Source organism: Rattus norvegicus, chromosome X (genome assembly GCF_036323735.1).
Source record: "Rattus norvegicus strain BN/NHsdMcwi chromosome X, GRCr8, whole genome shotgun sequence".
Classification (NCBI taxonomy): domain Eukaryota; kingdom Metazoa; phylum Chordata; class Mammalia; order Rodentia; family Muridae; genus Rattus; species Rattus norvegicus.
The window spans coordinates 156,930,530-156,946,731 of NC_086039.1; the positions used below are offsets into that span (position 1 = coordinate 156,930,530).

The window sequence follows — 16,202 nt, forward strand, 5'->3', positions numbered from 1 at the left end:
CTTGCCCACTCCTCTACTGTTATCCATTCAGGGATTTCTTTGGCCTTTTTGATCACTCTATGGCACACATCTCAGCACATAGTACTTTCTCATTATGCTCTCTTTAAGTCCCCTTTGCATGAGTGCACTACTCTTAGCCATCGCCACTCACCTGCATGGATTGTATGGCTTGGGTGGAGCTCACAGCTCATGTCGTTGTCCTCAGGTTCAAATCACTAAAGCCCTTAGAATCCCAGTTCTTTTATGGCTGTTAGGAAGATGGCATAGCCAGTCTCTTGTCTACCCACCTGAACTTGTATACACCAACAGCCTTAAGCCAATAAGAACTCTTTAGATTTAGTTGGGCTTGGTGATACACCCCTTTCAATCCTTGCAACCAGAAAACAAAGGCAAATGGACCTCTGCGAATTTGAGGGCATCCAGGGATACAAAGTGAGACCATACCTCAGAAAGACCAAAACTAAATTAAAAAAAAGCCCTTTTTAGTGGTGTCCTGAAAAGCACTTCTCATTCTACTCTGAAATTGAGTTTACATATACACCCCTGCTGTAGTCCTTCCTGACTAGACTGAACATAAATAGCTGTGGGGAAAGCTTCCTAAACCCAACTCTCTCTTAGACACATCTTGAGCTTGCAATGGAGTTCTGTATCTCTGAACTTTTCTCACTTCCCACTGCCCAGGAAGATCGACAGGTAGCAACTTGGCAATCCTTGTTTCTCCAGCTGAAAGCATGCTTGTAAAGCAGCAGCTTTCTTCTCCTGATTACAGTTTCCCCAACAGACACTTTTTGTCATATCAATCCTAACTTAACTGCAAATACTTCCCTGTCACTAGCCTGTCCTTTAAGGAACTAATAGTAGGTTTCCAGAAAGGTCTACACAAGATCCATGGCTGGCTCCCACTGGGGCCTCTTCTCTGAAGCCAGTTATTGTGGACACTCTCAAGATGAGGTCAAATTAGATGGGTGGTGCATACCTGTAATCCCAGCACTCCAGAGGCAGAGATAGGAAGATCACTAAAAGTTCAAGTCCAGCTTGGTTTACAATGGGTAGTTCTAGGCCAGCCAGAGCTACACACTGAGACCTTATAATAAAACAAAGCTTGGTATGGTGGCTCATACCTGTAATTCCAGCACTTGGGACGCTGAGGCAGATTACCCTACATACTCAGTTCCAGGCCAGGCTGGAGTAGAAGTCAGACCCTGACTAAAAACAAAACAAAACAACCCAAGAGGTCAACTATATGCTGAGCTTCCAGTGGTTTCTCATGGGTCAGTCTGTATTAAGATGTGCCAACAACTCCAGTATTCAAAATTACCATGTGTATATGTGTTAAACTCTATGGGCAGAGATTTGGTCCTTTTTATGTACTAGGGACTCTCAGTGTCTGGTACAGACCTGGAACACAGTAGATGCTCCATGTCTACAGGTTGACTCTTCAACCCTTTCATTACCATGTAACATTTGAGGCCAGAACTTCAAGGTAGCTTCTAGTAGGTATGCCCACAATTACACATGACATGCCATTATCTTCTCCTCAAGGTCATATCAACGTAAGGCTGCAGAAGGCTCATATTCTTACAGGAAGCCAGTGATACGAAGCTCCCTTTGGGCAGTTCCTCATAGTTGGAAAGAAAAGTGTTAACACTATGGCATACCAGGACCTAGCAGTTGCCCCTGCCACACTGGACAGGAGAGGGAAGCTATGCTCTAGGCACACTTGTGTCAGGCCTTCCTGTCACATGCTTGTATAGTATGCCTGGAAAGCATTGACACAGAGCAAACTAAAGAGGATGCCAGGGAGGCCAATAGATGGATATAGGCTTTCCTTCCCTCCCACACCAGTCCTGAGAGAGGCTACTAGGATTTGGGGATAGCTGAATTGACCATACCATGCTGTCACGTGAGCTGGAGGGGACTGGTGACTTATAATGAAAGCCCAGACCTTGAGTCACTTTCACAGAGAGATTTATCGAGAATGCTAACAGCACAGGATACAGTACTTCCCAACAAAAGGTGCAAACGCATCACTTAGAAAGGCATGCTGAGTATTCTTTGCTTTCACATGTATTAAAAAACTTACAAAAATAAAATGAAACTGCGTGCTGCCCATCTTTTCAAATAGTAAAAGAACCTTATGAAAAACCACTTGATTTTACAACAAAAGACACAAACGGACATTTTTATGTAAATTTATAAGGCAAACTCTTTATATAATAAATAGGTTACAGGGGTTCAGTGGGGTGTGTTTTTGAAACGTATACAGGTACATTCAGACAGGTTTACTGAAATGGTACAAATTTCCTTAATAAATTGCCTTTTGTTTTTAAATATATCAGTGCTTTCAGTCATTTGGCTATACACAAAGAACCTTTTGTTTTGAACACTACAAAAAAGCAATCAATATTTTGTATTTAAAACGACCTACTTATTTTTTAAAGTAATTGTCCCAAAGCACAAAAACTGAAGGTGAATACCACAGAGGGCTTTTCAAGACCCCTCCAGCTATATCTGTCCTGAATCTTTCTCTCTGCCTTGTCTGTCCCAACCTTAGATGGGTTTTTGAGCTGGTGCCAAATACAGGGTGGCTTGTCACTGGCCGCATTATCCTATAGATCTCGCTTCCCCCCAACCCCCCAGGCTGGCAGACAGAAGTACAACATGGATTTAGGAGGGGGATGTACCCTGTCTGGATCTTCCAGCTAATAACTACCATAGCCAACTGGTCACTACAGGTAGCACTGTCCTCACATGAGGGTACAAGGGAGCACAGATCTGTTCCTCTACAAGAGCCTGGAACAATCTGTAATGAGGATAACACTTTACTGAAGATGTTTGCCATAGGAAGAGAAGGTGGTATCTCATGTCAAGATTTTGTTGGGAATCAGATAGCATCAAAGGAGAGAAGTCTCTGCTATCATTTTATCCCCCAGGCATGGTGGGAGCAGAGATATCAGATTATTACTATGCACTAGGGGACATCATAGTGTTTGACACAAGTGTCCTGACTGGTTATGCCTTGGAGACAATAATGTTCATGGCCTTGGCTTATCTATTAAGAGGTATTTCAGACAGGGAGAGGCTAATTCATCTTCTGTCGTCTCCCTGTGTCCACAGTGGAGCATCCTCCTGAAAACTCAGGCCAAGACTTTCCATACTCAGTGAGCTCAGCTCTGCTCTCATATCCCTTTCTCTCCTGGCACTCCTAGATTATTACAATAGTAGTAATAATCTGGGAAGGGGAAGCAAAGAATCCACTGGGTTGAAAAGCTAGCTGGTTTTGCTTTGACTTTGAAAATGGCAACACATCAGCTTCAGTCTCTTGACTTGGAATGGAAATCCAGTGCTTAACTTATGATAGCTTCTGGCTGATCTGGGCAGGGGTCATCTCTTCAGATTGCCCCTCTTGTCTTATTCACCACCCCCTCCCTTCCAATGCTTCGTTTGTAATAAAAATGTACCTAGAAGCATTTGTCTCTGGAACAATTACTTTAAACATAGTTACAATACAGACTTCATTTCAAACACAGAAGAGATTTACTTAGCAAAGTTCCTTTCACCCACCAAAAATTACACAAATAGAAGCCTCAACACCACAGTTAAAGAGGACCAGTAGAGAGAACCTCATGTTTGGAACACAAAAGGAAGAATAAAACCAAACCAAACCCAAACAGAAAAACCCCAGAAAGACAAGGAAAGGGCAAGGAAAGAAGAGGAAGGAGAGCAAACACAGCACACATTACAGTGTCCAGGTACACAGGGAGCCCAGCACAAGGGCTCGGCACACATTGAGTAACAGTCCTGGTGATATTTGGTCATATATTCATCAACTACTGACTCTGGAGCGTCTGTTATTGATTGAAGCAGTGACAAATCAAATGGAAACGTGCTAGCAAGGTAAGGAAAAGGCTTCAAGTTCTGCAAGCCTTTTGCACTCCATTGTCCAGCTGCCCAGAAACCTTGAACCAGGTAGCCTGCTCCATCCAGGCAGGGTTAGAGGTCACCAGATGAAGCTAACTTGGGTGCTGATCACACATAATCCATAAAGCATGCTTGGACATACATGGTCACCTACCTGTCAGTGGCCAAGTAGCCGTTGACGACAACCCTTTGGCCTCTTCTGCTCCCATCCCATGCAGGCTGGGGAATAATGTTGTGATGCTCTACTAATACTGATTACTCTCTAGAACAAGACCCTAGGATAGGGTCTCAGAGGCTTCCCCAGCTCATCTTTCAAGAGCTCCAAGGGTAGCTCAGCCACCCAAAGGGCCTACAAATATCTCTGCTGTGTTCTGGCCTCAGAAGAAGCAATAATGAGGGGACGTGGTAGAGGTGTGGGACAGATTTTGGCTCTGGTGATTATAATGCTCTCTGCTTTGGAAGGTTCTGGACTTTTTTTGGGGGGGGGTGCTTTTAATTATTTAAGAATGATTCTTTTGCAAAAAGAACTGTTACAGCTAAACTTTCTAGCAGATATTGCTCATTAAGAATTACAAAAGCAAATGCAGTTACTCATGGGAGCAGGGAGAAGAGAAAGGGTTGTTTCTGGAGTCTTTACTACTTCCTGGAGGAGACCCATTGAGCTGTTAGATGTGATGCTAGAGTCCCCTGGCATTCTACCTGGCACAGCTTACAGGGTTTGGAGACAGATCAAGTCTCCTATCTCCTCTCTAGTTCCTGGATTCAGCAAAGTCTTGAAGGTTTTGAAATGCTCTGAGTCCTGCTAACTAGGGAAAGCCTGCCACACTTACTGTACACAGGCTCTCCCTGGCCAGGGAAAGGGGGAGGGAGTTGGGCCACCTCCATGCATGCTAGCTCCCCATCCCTAGAGGTGGGGATTAGGCTATGCCTACTAAATTCTGGACTTCAGCATGTAAAGGGAGTGTTCTTGTCTCCCAAACCCATGCTGAAATGAGCTGTCCTATACCCAGAATTTTGGGGCCCCTTTCACAACAGAGTAGAAACAAAGCACAAAACCTGGGTGCAGCTTGGAGCTTCCTTCACTTAGCACAGGGAAGCCTTTGAAAGAAGCAAGGAAAGATCACAGATCTGCTTGGACTGAAGAAATGACCAGCAGACAGATGTTTTTTTTCTTTTTTTTTCTTTTTAAAATTTTTCCCTTGTCCTACTCTATGGTTATCAGAAATATCGTAATTAAGCAACAGGTATAATTTTAAAGGTTTTTTTGTGTGTGTGGCGCCACAAGCAAAATGAGTTTATAATTGTGCAATATACAGATATATATATATATATATATATATAAATTCAACTGCTTTGTGTGTCTAGTTGGTGCATAAAATAAAAACAGGAAAACTAAAAGCAAAACTGAAAAACAAATCAAAAGCCCAGAATAGAAGAGTCAAAGCAGACCAATGCATACAATCTCTAAGTTACTAGATATAATCAGAGTCACCAGGAAGAACAGCTTTGCCACTTGACACACAAACACTGCAGGGAGAAGGACTATCAGTGGGCAGGAGCCAAACTTCTTTACCTTTTCACCGCATTTGCTCTCAGTGCTAAGTAGGGCCTGATAAAAGGTGAGAGGAGCAAGGAGCAAAGGTCATTTGCAAATTGTCCAAATGTTCTTAAACTCAAAGATGGCACTTAGTTCCCATGAGGGGCTGAGTCCTGCTTGTGCAAAGCCTAGGGGCCTGTTTTCCTCCCAGAGCATTTTCACTACTAGCCTGGCACTTCCTGTCTTCTTTTTCCTCTCCACTCTACGGACTCTAATACCTCCTCAGAAAGCAGAGAGACAGGCTTAAGTAGGCAGGGAGAGACTCTAGGGTAAGTTTAGGGGGGCATGCCAAAGTGCTTGCCACACAGCCATTTCATATGTACCAAGATCCTAAAGGTCGGGTAGGTAGAGTACAAGGGACAGGAGGCCCCAGGGAGGGATGCTCTATAGGAAGCAGACCTCCCCTAATTTGTGCACTGGTGCTGGGGCAGGCTCAGTTAAGAAGAGAGCAGACGCTTTGTGCTGGGCCTTCTAGGTCACTGAGTGTTCGAACTGATGCACCAAGAGCTAGTCTCATGTAACTTTGGCATCTGGCAGACCATTAACCTCCATACCAAATGACAAGGTCAGAAGTGGTATTCTGGGGTCAGCTACCCAAAGAGCGATTGGCTTTCCAATGCTAAAACACTTCAAATTTCAAGAGGCTCCTGGTTCTATCTCCTCTGATGCTCCCTTTGCTCAAATCACTCATTAGACACCTCAGGTCAAAATTAAGTATTTATAGATCAACATTTTTTCAAAAGTCTCCTCTTATTCATAAACATCAAAATGTAGTTTTTGTTAATTTTCTTTCAAGGTTTTCCTTCTAAATTGTTCAGAACTGGTTTCGGTATTCAAGTTTTCCCCTTTAGCATATAATTTTAGACCCTGGGGGAGGCAGTATTCTAGCAATTTATAACAATTAGACTAAGCCTTTTCTATATAGTACCTAAAAGAGAAAGACATAAAAATGGAGAGAATCAACAAATCTCTTCAGAGTGGGGCTGGTTTGCTGAAGCAGAGAGCGGGAAGAAAGAGCCAGAAAAGGATGTGGATGGAGGAGAGGGCTTGGCTCAGGCATGGGGCATGCTGCATCTGCCCTAGTCCCCACACTCCACAGGAACTTTAGAAACTGCTTTTTTCTGAGTCTCAGTCATCCGCCCTAGAATCTGTAGTGTTAACCTGAATCAACAAACAATCCAGGGTAAAGTTATAGGCTACCAACTGATGTACAAGGTCTTCTTGAAGAACTGGCACCTGTGATGCCTCCTCAGCCTTAAGAGCCTAGCTGGAATGCTCTGGAAGGAGACTGTAGTTAGAGAAGTTCTGCAGAGTTCAGACAGCTGGACTCCACTTGGGCTGCATGAAATCTGGCTGGTCTTATCTGGTCAGTTCCAACTCTTTTGCTTTTTTCCTGGATGGGTTTAATCCACTTATTACAACTTATTTAAAATCCAGAGGTCCTGTCAGCTAAGGAAATTCCTTTCCCTGCCAAACCTGGCAGTCTGTTTCTGGTTACTGCTTTGTTTCATCACTGCCAGAGCAACAGAAAGCTGAGTAAAGCAGCAGCAATTTCGGTTGCTCTGGTTCCCACATCCAATGTTCATGGCCTCTAGTCTGTTGTGATAGCACTGAACAGAATTGTCTGTACCCATGCTGGGATCATGGGCTTGTTTGGCACTGATGGACTGACGGAGATGGTATTTCTAGATCTCCCCTGTGCCTTTTGATATGGAAATACAGCACCAGCAGAAAGGAGCTGTACTACTACATCCTGGCTGTGACCAAGAGTCCTCAACTCACTGCACATCAAGGGCAGCAGTTCCACTGGTTAAGACAGACTCAAGAATGGGCAAGCTTGGGCCAGGATGATCATAGTTGGAGGATATACAGCAATCTATCTGGGAGAGGTAGTAACTAACAACTAGAAGAGGGTAGGGAAGACTGGATGTGACCTTAGTGACCTAGCCCCAGGTATCTGAAAGCTGTTGGTCAGTTTCTGTATTCTTCACATATTCAGCGAAAGATACCACCCATACTTTACAATGTTCAAATACAACAAAATAAAGGTCACACTCCAGGTTTGAGCCAGACATAGCTGGTTAAGAATCCCATGACTTAATAAGGCTTTTCCCTCCAACCTTCCGTCAACCTGACTGCAAGGCAGAGGCAGCCTGAGAGCTAGCTATACAGGGTCCCTGGCTTCCAGGGGAAAAACCCCACCAAAGCTGCCTGCTTAAAGGAGACTGACTAGTTTGTGGATGAGGGAATGGGGAAAGAAGGAGGAAGTGAAGAAATCCCTAAGGAGCTGCAGGTACCACCACCTGCAGTTTTGAAATCAGTTCTACATACAGGAAAGTGGGGGAGTGAGGGGGCTGTAGATAAAGCCCAAATAAAAGAAAATGGCACCCAAAGTGCTTCGATCCCAACTGTAAATGTCTAATCAATCTAGGTTGTCTTCCAAGGATGAGGGATCCCCAACTTAGGAGTCCATTTTATTGGACTAAGTAAGCATAACAGGCAAAATCCCAAGCAAACCACAATAGACAACTTGGTGTCAACCTGGCTAGGTGCTATAAGGGTATGGAAAAGTGTCCTTGAAGAGTGCATGGGGCAGGTTGGGGTGGGGTTGCAGGGGCCTTTTGTCATTGGAAGAAGCAGGAGTTCAGAAGGACATATCCTGGACCCTCCAGAGTTCCTCTTCCAACCCCTCCTCCCTCTCCAGGGAGGAATCAGAAGCAAGACTAAGAGGATCAAAAGCAGAGCAGGCAAAAGGATTGCCTGACAGAAAGCTGGTTGCAGGGTTTGCTTTTATAGCACAAGGAAATGGATACAAATACACTAGAAAGTCCAGCTATGATTCGGCAAACAGAATGGGGCAAGATCTCTCACTTAGTTCTAAAACCATTCCATAAGAGACAAACATGGTTGTATCTTAAGCTATCAATTCGAACTGTCAACTACGGTTCCTGATCACTAAAGACTGGCCAGGAAGTGCTAGACGAATTCTATGATGTTTCACTCTTCCATGATTACACCGCAGGAAGGAAGCTGGGGAACGTTAGTGAAAATACACAAGACAACACACACTTGACAGTTCATGGCAGCAGCTCACATGGGACGTGCCTGTGGGTGTTTCTGGAAGCGTAAGACTGCTGTCTCATTTGCTACTTTGATAAGGTACTTCTCAGTCAGACAGATTTCGATAGATATGAGACATCTCTGTAAACACAGAAAAGGATATACCAATATGATGAAGATATGCAGCTAGATAAGGACTTCCTGAACAGAGGTTAAATCCCAAATGAAAACTGACCAATTAAAATCCCACAGCAAAGTCAAGTTTATAAAATTCACCACTATACTTATGGAGCAGAGGTTGAAATATGGGATGTGCTGACACTGCCCAGTCCCCAGTGAGCAAGAGGTTAAGAATCCCACTAGAAAAAAACTTGTGTGTGTGTGTGTGTGTGTCTGTGTGTGTGTGCGCGCACGCGCGCACGTCAGAAGAAGGGCCAGGGGCCCTGGTGTCATTCCATGCTCAGGTCTCCATCTGTCCTGACAGGTACCCTGCCCACACTAAGCTTGGCATTAGACTTCTGAGTAGGGTTGAGGGTAATGGGCCTGGAGCCCCTGTTGGGCCATGCAATGATTCTGGCAGGCCATATGGGCCTCTGTATCTCCTTGAGCTACCACATGTGACCCAGATGCTCTAGTCCACTTTTCTAAAGTAGAAGGTAAAAAGACTTATTGTTTAGGGTCTGAAAGCCTTTTGACTTTTTTCTTAGCAAGAGCAAGAGCTTCCTACCTTCTTGTTCTTCACAGAGGCTAGGGAGGGCTCAGAAGAGCCCATCGCTTGCTCAAGGTTAAACATGATACCTGGCACTGGCACTGGGAAGTTAAAGGGCAGAGAGAATCCTAGGACTGCAGCTGACTGCTGTCAGGTAAGCATGTGGTTGGGCACTGCAGCTGCCTGGAACAGAAACAACTAGAAGCTAGGGGAAGAAATGAAAACATGAAATGGAAGGAAGAAATGGAAGGACAAAAGAGAAAGCAATCAGGAAGTCCTTATAAAATTGCAGCAAACACTTAGAGTTTCGGAGCTTCGTGGGAACCCTATGTGCTGAGCCCACTTTAAAACAAGCCCAGGTATATACATATACAGGTAGTTCTGAACACTGCCATTGTCTGGTGGCTTGTGGGACAGTGTCACCATTTCAAGCCAGTTTGCTTTCAGAGCATCTATTTGTTTTGAAGTGGGAACATGAAGACTCAATAGTGCAAATAATTCTAAGCTGTCCCTAAAGGAGAACTGGAAAGCAATTGGAAGAATATTTTTCTTTCTTCCCCCTTAACTACTAGTCAGAGACTGCTCTCTTGCTCTGTGGCACTAGGCCTGGCTTGACTCCACCTAGCCTGTACTTTGTCCTGCTGCCTCCATGGCACTTCTTTAGCATGAACTTCTAGGGGAGCATGCCTTGTGAACAGATGATGACACTTTACTCTGGGCCATCCTCTTCTGTTGCTCAGGCCAGTTTATAAGCCAACAGTTTAAGACTCATCTCTAGCCATGCCAGAGCTGGATCAGACAAATGCCACTTTCATTTTTTGCAAAATGTCCTTGTCAGTTTTGGATTGGGTTGGTGTGGAGCCAGACTTGTGCTACCACAGTTGGAATTACTGGGGCGCAATCACTTGCCAACTCTATAGTCTTCTCCCAAGAGTCCTATATAGTTTCTCCTGCGTCACACCTCCCAGTCCCTCAGATTGGGAGTTGGGGTGGTGTAAAAGTCAGGGAAGCTATGGACAGGGCATCAGTGGCACCAAAAATGGGAGTGTCCTCTCAATTGCCCTCTCTAATGAGCACACAGGGGATAGGGGTGGGGTGAGGAGGGAGGGGGTTGTTGTTGTGGGGAGTGCCTGGTCAACAGCTTGTCTGGTCAGTAGTATCTGCAGCAAGCCTTGTTGAAGGAGCCTAGTTTAGAAAAGTGCAAAGCTACTTCTGGCCCTGGTTAGGTCTTCAACCTGACTGTGCTTGTCGGTAAGAAAAACATCCCAATGCTCCAACTACTCCCACCCCGAAGCCACGAAACTCTAAGTTTACTGAAAGAAAAAAAAATATTTTTTATTTCAGTTAATCGGGAAGCTTTGTCAGAGCCCTACCCATAAGGAGAAGAGACAACAGCTGCCTTTATTCTTGTTGGTTTGCTTTGCAATCCGCTCTATGTAAAGTCAGCTAACTCTCTCGGTCACGGGCGTCCGGCTGTCCACAGGCTCCTCTCTGTTTGGCCTCGGCATGGAGGATGAAACAATGTCTTTGCGCTCTCCCTCCCCTCGGTGTTTGTACTTTTCTGCAACTGTGGTGGTGGTGGTGGTGGTGGTGGTGGCGGCGGCAGCAACCATGGGCTGAGTCTTAGCTGGCTCCTTGGGGCAGCCATCGCTTTCCAGTGAGCCTGCTCGGGGCATCTTCTCCTCTTTGCAGATGCTGCTGCTCAAGTCCTGAGGCTCAGGGGGGCTGATGGGGTCCTCAGAGCTCTGAGGCTCAGGTGGGGGTGGAGGTGGAAGCAATGGCATGGGGGCCTTTGGGGACTCTGCGTGATGGTGGTGATGATGGTGCTCCTTCTTAGGTGGTGAGGAGGCACTGCTGCTGCGCCCCTTGGGGCTGCTCTCCTTGCTTTTACGCCCAGGGCTCTTGCATGTCTTCAGTCCCTTTCCACTCTTCTCACCAAGTGTAGACACCAGCAGGGGCTTCACCACCTCCTTGACCTCAATGCTGACGGTTTCCCGGGTCTTGCGCTTCTTGATGGGGAGCACAGTCTCCTGCACAGACCGTATAGAAGATTCCTTCACAGCTTTCTTTTTGGCCTCTGCAGCAGCAGCTGCCACCACACTCCCAGGCTTTCTACCCCGTTTCTTAGGAATGGCCTGGGGGTCAGCTTCAGCTTTTCGCTTTCTGCCAGGGCGTTTGATCACCATGACCTGCGCAGATGTGGTAGCCCCACCTCCCTCACCCTTACCCCCAGGTGATGCTTGGAAAGGCATCTTGACGAGAAGTTTCCCAGGGCTCTTCTCCAGGACCCTTTTCACTTGAACACCTTCTGATGCTGCTGCCTTTGGTCTCCCAGTGCCGCTCCCTTTCGGGCGTCCCCGACCCCTGCCAGTTCCTGGAGCTTTGGGAGATTTGGGCTTCTTAGGTGGTTTCTGTTCTCTCCTGGAAGGGCTCCCTCTCCCAGTTACAGTGAAGTCAAAATCATTAGGGTCCAAGGAGGTGTCTCCCACCTTTTCAAAATATGCAATCAATTCTACTTTAGAGCGAAAGGCTTTTCCCTGGGGACTGTAGAGACAAACAGAGAGACAAACAATAGTCAGAAGCTTTTTGATAACGTAGAGACTGACTTAGAAAATGTAGTACTGACAAGCTTTCTTCTAAGACATTGTAAATGAACAACAAACTGAAGTGCTAAAATTATTGGAGGGCACACCTAGGTCAGATGCATAGTAGAAATCATGTTACAGCTTGCTCAGAAGCCAATGCAGCTGAATCTGAAAACAGAGGACCTGCCCACTTTCAAGCACACTTCTCTGTACTTCCTGCTTCTCCACAATACTGAAACCAAACGGGTGAGGCCTGGTACTTGGTGAACATTGGGCTGGGTCCAATCTGTTGGTTGGTACCCAGACTTAACCCAACACCAACACATTTCTGCATTTTAACCAAGGCATGATGTCCAGCCTCTTTGGGAAGCCATTTCAGTGCAATAAAGCTTTTGCATCCTAGCCTTCCCACCCACCTGGCCTTCCCTGTTCTGTAGACACAAGACTTGCTCTTACTTACTTGATCAAATATACATCATACTTTCCAGCAGAGCGACCAGACTTCCTCTGTTTAAGCTTTCGCGTCCAACCTTCAGGCAAGGTGGGGTCATCATACATAGGTCCCCGGTCACGAATGATGGAACGTCGCTGTTTGGGAGAAGCAGAGGCTTCTGGTACTGCTGGGGCAGAGCCTGAGCTTTCTGATGTCTCTGCTTTGCCTGCCTCTGCTGGCTCTGCAGAATGGTGGGCTGAAGGCTGTAGTGGTTCATGTTTGCCCTCTTTGTCTTCCTTCTTGTCTTTCTTCACCTTCTTAAACTTCAGGGGTTTCTCTTTGAGGCCCTGGAGATCCTGGTCTTCTGACTTTTCCTCCCTGAAGTATTAAACAAATATGTAAGTATTACAGAGAGCATAGCTGTCTGCACAGTAGTGAGTATAGGTGAGCTTGAATGCCACACATGAGACCCCTGGCTGCTGCATACTCTCTCTGATTTTGGTAACTTCCCTAGGACAATGTATCTTTGGGCCAAGCTGGGGCCCAAAGATTTCTTTAGCAGCTTTAGGTAGTTGGTGATGTTGGTCAAACACATTCAACTTTTATCATACTTCTCCAAACCCTAGTTCTAATGCTCTTAAAGTGGCACATGTTTTTTTTTTTTTTTAATTTTTTTTCTGGAATATAAGCACTGTAGGGCTGGCTTCTTAACATACCACTGTCAGAAGTCAGTTTGTAAGTTGCACCTAATGGCCCCTTGGGCTTGCCACATGACAAGACAAAACATGTAAGATAAATAAAATAATACAGCAAAGCCAGAAAAGGGCATTGGATCTCTTGGGACTGAAGTTACAGATGGTTGTGATCCACCCTGTGATTGCTGGGAAATGAATCCAGGTCTGCTGGAAGAGTAGCCAGAGCTCTTAACTTCTGAACCATTGCTTCAGCCCCCTGACTTTCCAATTCAAAGCAAGGACTGCAGCAAGAGATTTCAGCAGTGTAAGCCCCAGTTTCCTCATCTCAACATTAGATAATATAATCTCATCCCTGATGCATTCTTTTTGTGAGAATCATGGACAAAAGGCCCCAAGGTACTGTATAACTATTGCTAACTCAGTCAATTAGCAACTGCTGCCTAGGGTTCCAGTATGAGAAAAAAGGAATCTTGGGTCACACGGGTCTTTACCACAAAATACCGCCCCCCCCCCAAAAAAAAAAACAACTCACCAACCACCAAAAACCAAACCAAACCAAACCAAGGGGAACCAAAACAACAAAACAAAAACAAAACCCTATCCTTAGCAGAAACCGAAGAAAGAGAAAGATGTAATAGAACAGTGTATGGAAAATGATAACTACCAATTCAAGTATAGGACACCTGCCTATTCTTACTTGTGGACAGAAATAGCCTCCTTCTACAGGTTTTGGTTCTTCTTTGTGGGGTCCCTTCATGTACTTTAGGGTTCAAAGCCTGTCTCTGATGCTTTAATGACCACTGTAGGGAAACACAGCGAGTCTTTCTCTGACTAGAATCTGGCCACACTGCACCTCTGAGCTACAGGCCAAACCAAGAAAGGTTTGGAAAGAAGTAGCAGCTGCCTATTGGCCTAAAACTAAGAGAATTAGGGCTGTGATGTGCGCTTGGAAACCTGCAGTCAGCTTACAGTTCAATCTTCAGACTGGCTTATTCAGACTCTCTCAGTGACAGAAGAAAAGAGGGGGGTACTCACCAGCAAAGCTGGCAAGACAAAAGCCAACAGGTACTCATCACATGCATGTAACTTCACAGGCCCCCTTTGAATATCAGTGCTGCTTCCCTGATTATGAACTTGAGTTTGAGAAAACTACTAGACTAAGAGGGCCGGCAGGCTTCTTTGGAATTTTCACTTATATTGTGAAATATGTGAACCACCATCAAAAACAAACTACATGAGCAAAGGAACACTTTCTAGAAATCTAACAAAAAGGGCATATGATTTTCACTAAAATTTTATTTTTACTAGCTAAGAATGCAGGCCTCTCAGAGCCTCATCACCAAGGAGACTAGGAGAATCAACTATGGGACACCTACATACTAGAAGGTTGTGTAGCTAGATGAGTATCATGATCTTTTTTGATGTAAAGAAAACAAAACAAACTGCAGACATATTTCCCATACGGATCAGGTGTATAGGATTGTAGGTTAGCTTAGAAACTAACGGAAGTCTAGAGTAAGTGAAAACAAGGTAAGAACTCTTGCTGAACACTTCTCAGAATATATATTTTTCTAATGAATCATAAGTCTTTACATAACTAAGAAGTAACAAAGCTATAATATTATAATACATGCAAACAAGAACAAAGAAGTTTAACTATATTATCAAATATAATGTACTACACAAAAAGACTAACTTTTGACCACAATACTTTTGTAGTGGGATATATTCCAAAGCCAACAGTAATATTCCAGGGGCAGTATATACATTAAACCAGCTCAAAGGTGAAATGGGTGACTCTGATTCTGGGACATCCTGTAGTGCCGGTAAAGCTAGGGATGGGAGTACAAAAACAGTGGGGGGTGGGGGAGTCAAGAAAAACTTTTAGCAATAGCCTAGGCATGGCCAAGGATGTAGGCAGTAATGAATTTGGGATCTGTACAGTGGGGGAATCAACAAGGCAGAACACTAAGTTAAGAACTGTGGGCAGACAGTAGTGCCAATGGATTAGAAAGGGAAGTCTGAGTGAGGAACAGGCACTCAATAGCATTTCTGCAGCTACTAGCTATAAATGTGGGGGCCCCAGTTGTACTTTATTGAGTTATATCCTTTCAAATTGAAAACATTTGTAGAAAATAACGACTATATTGTGATTTTTAATTCTGCATACCGAAAGGCACACAGATGTTTGGGATTCTATTTTCTCATTGCTAGTTAAGGGGGAAGGAAAAGGGAGGAAATTAGAAATACTGAGATTGGTCTATCCATGAATCACTCTGTAGCTAAGACCAGCCCCCTGACCTCAATTGTCCTCAGTGCTGGGATTACAAACAAGTTCTCTATTTAAAAACAAGTACCAGAGCTGGAGATATGGCTCAGTGGTTAAGAGCACCTACTGCCCTTGCAGAGGAACCAGGTTTGGTTCTCAGCTTTCCAGCATCCTCATGACCACTCAGAACCACTTGTAATTCCAGTTCTGGGGGATCTGACACTCTTTGTTGCTGGCCTTTGTCAGCTCCTGCATGCATGTGGTGCACATACAGACAAGCAGGAACACACATGACATATAAATTAAAAAAAAATTAACAAAACCCCACAAAGCAGCCTTGATTCTTTCTGATGTGGAGTGAAGGTAAAAAAGATATAACTGCTGTAATTCCAATGAGCTGACACTTGTCCAAGGGCCTGTTCAGCCCTAGGGTGAGTGGTCATCACTATAGGATTCAACAGAGAAGGGCTAGGTTGTGATGCCAGATGACTTCCTAAGGTTGCCCTCCAAGAGGGTCTATGATGTTTAGTGAAGGACATTTCCAAAGAAACCAAATACCCTTTTATCCTCTCTCTCATCAAACCATACATGTGTTTCTTTTGTTGTTCTCTAGTCCCCAACTCCTGTCCCTCCCTCTTTCTATGATTTTTTTTGAAGAACCAAGCATCTAGTTCAATATGTTTATATAATTCAAAATTAGAAATATCCTCAGAAAAACCACCATGTTCCAACTTTGGAATGTTCATAGATAAAGGAAAAGTAAGACCAACTACACAAAGAAACTTGTCTGAGGTCACTGTCCATCCGGTTTATGGCCAGGTAAGAGGACTTATAATGGATTTAGCATCACTACAAATATGTGCATTTATCAACTGCTTTTGTTAATGTGTCTTATACTATTAATCACTGTGATGTCCTTCCACAAAAGGAAAA

General features: G+C 44.6%; 1 protein-coding gene across 4 annotated transcripts in view; it reads right to left on the reverse strand.

The window, feature by feature from the left end:
- Positions 1-1,951: 1,951 nt before the first annotated feature.
- Positions 1,952-16,202, reverse strand: part of Mecp2 (methyl CpG binding protein 2) — a 63,501-nt gene continuing 49,250 nt past the window's right edge. For 3 of the 4 annotated variants that reach the window (XM_039099534.2, XM_063279838.1, XM_017601935.3), the window contains 2 exons: positions 12,333-12,683; positions 1,952-11,831 (listed from right to left, as the gene is read on the reverse strand). In XM_039099534.2, coding sequence (XP_038955462.1) covers positions 10,730-11,831; positions 12,333-12,683 — 1,453 coding nt within the window. In that variant the 3' untranslated portion in view covers positions 1,952-10,729. The remainder of the gene's footprint in view (positions 11,832-12,332; positions 12,684-16,202) is intronic. The other variant, NM_022673.2, reaches the window with a different exon arrangement.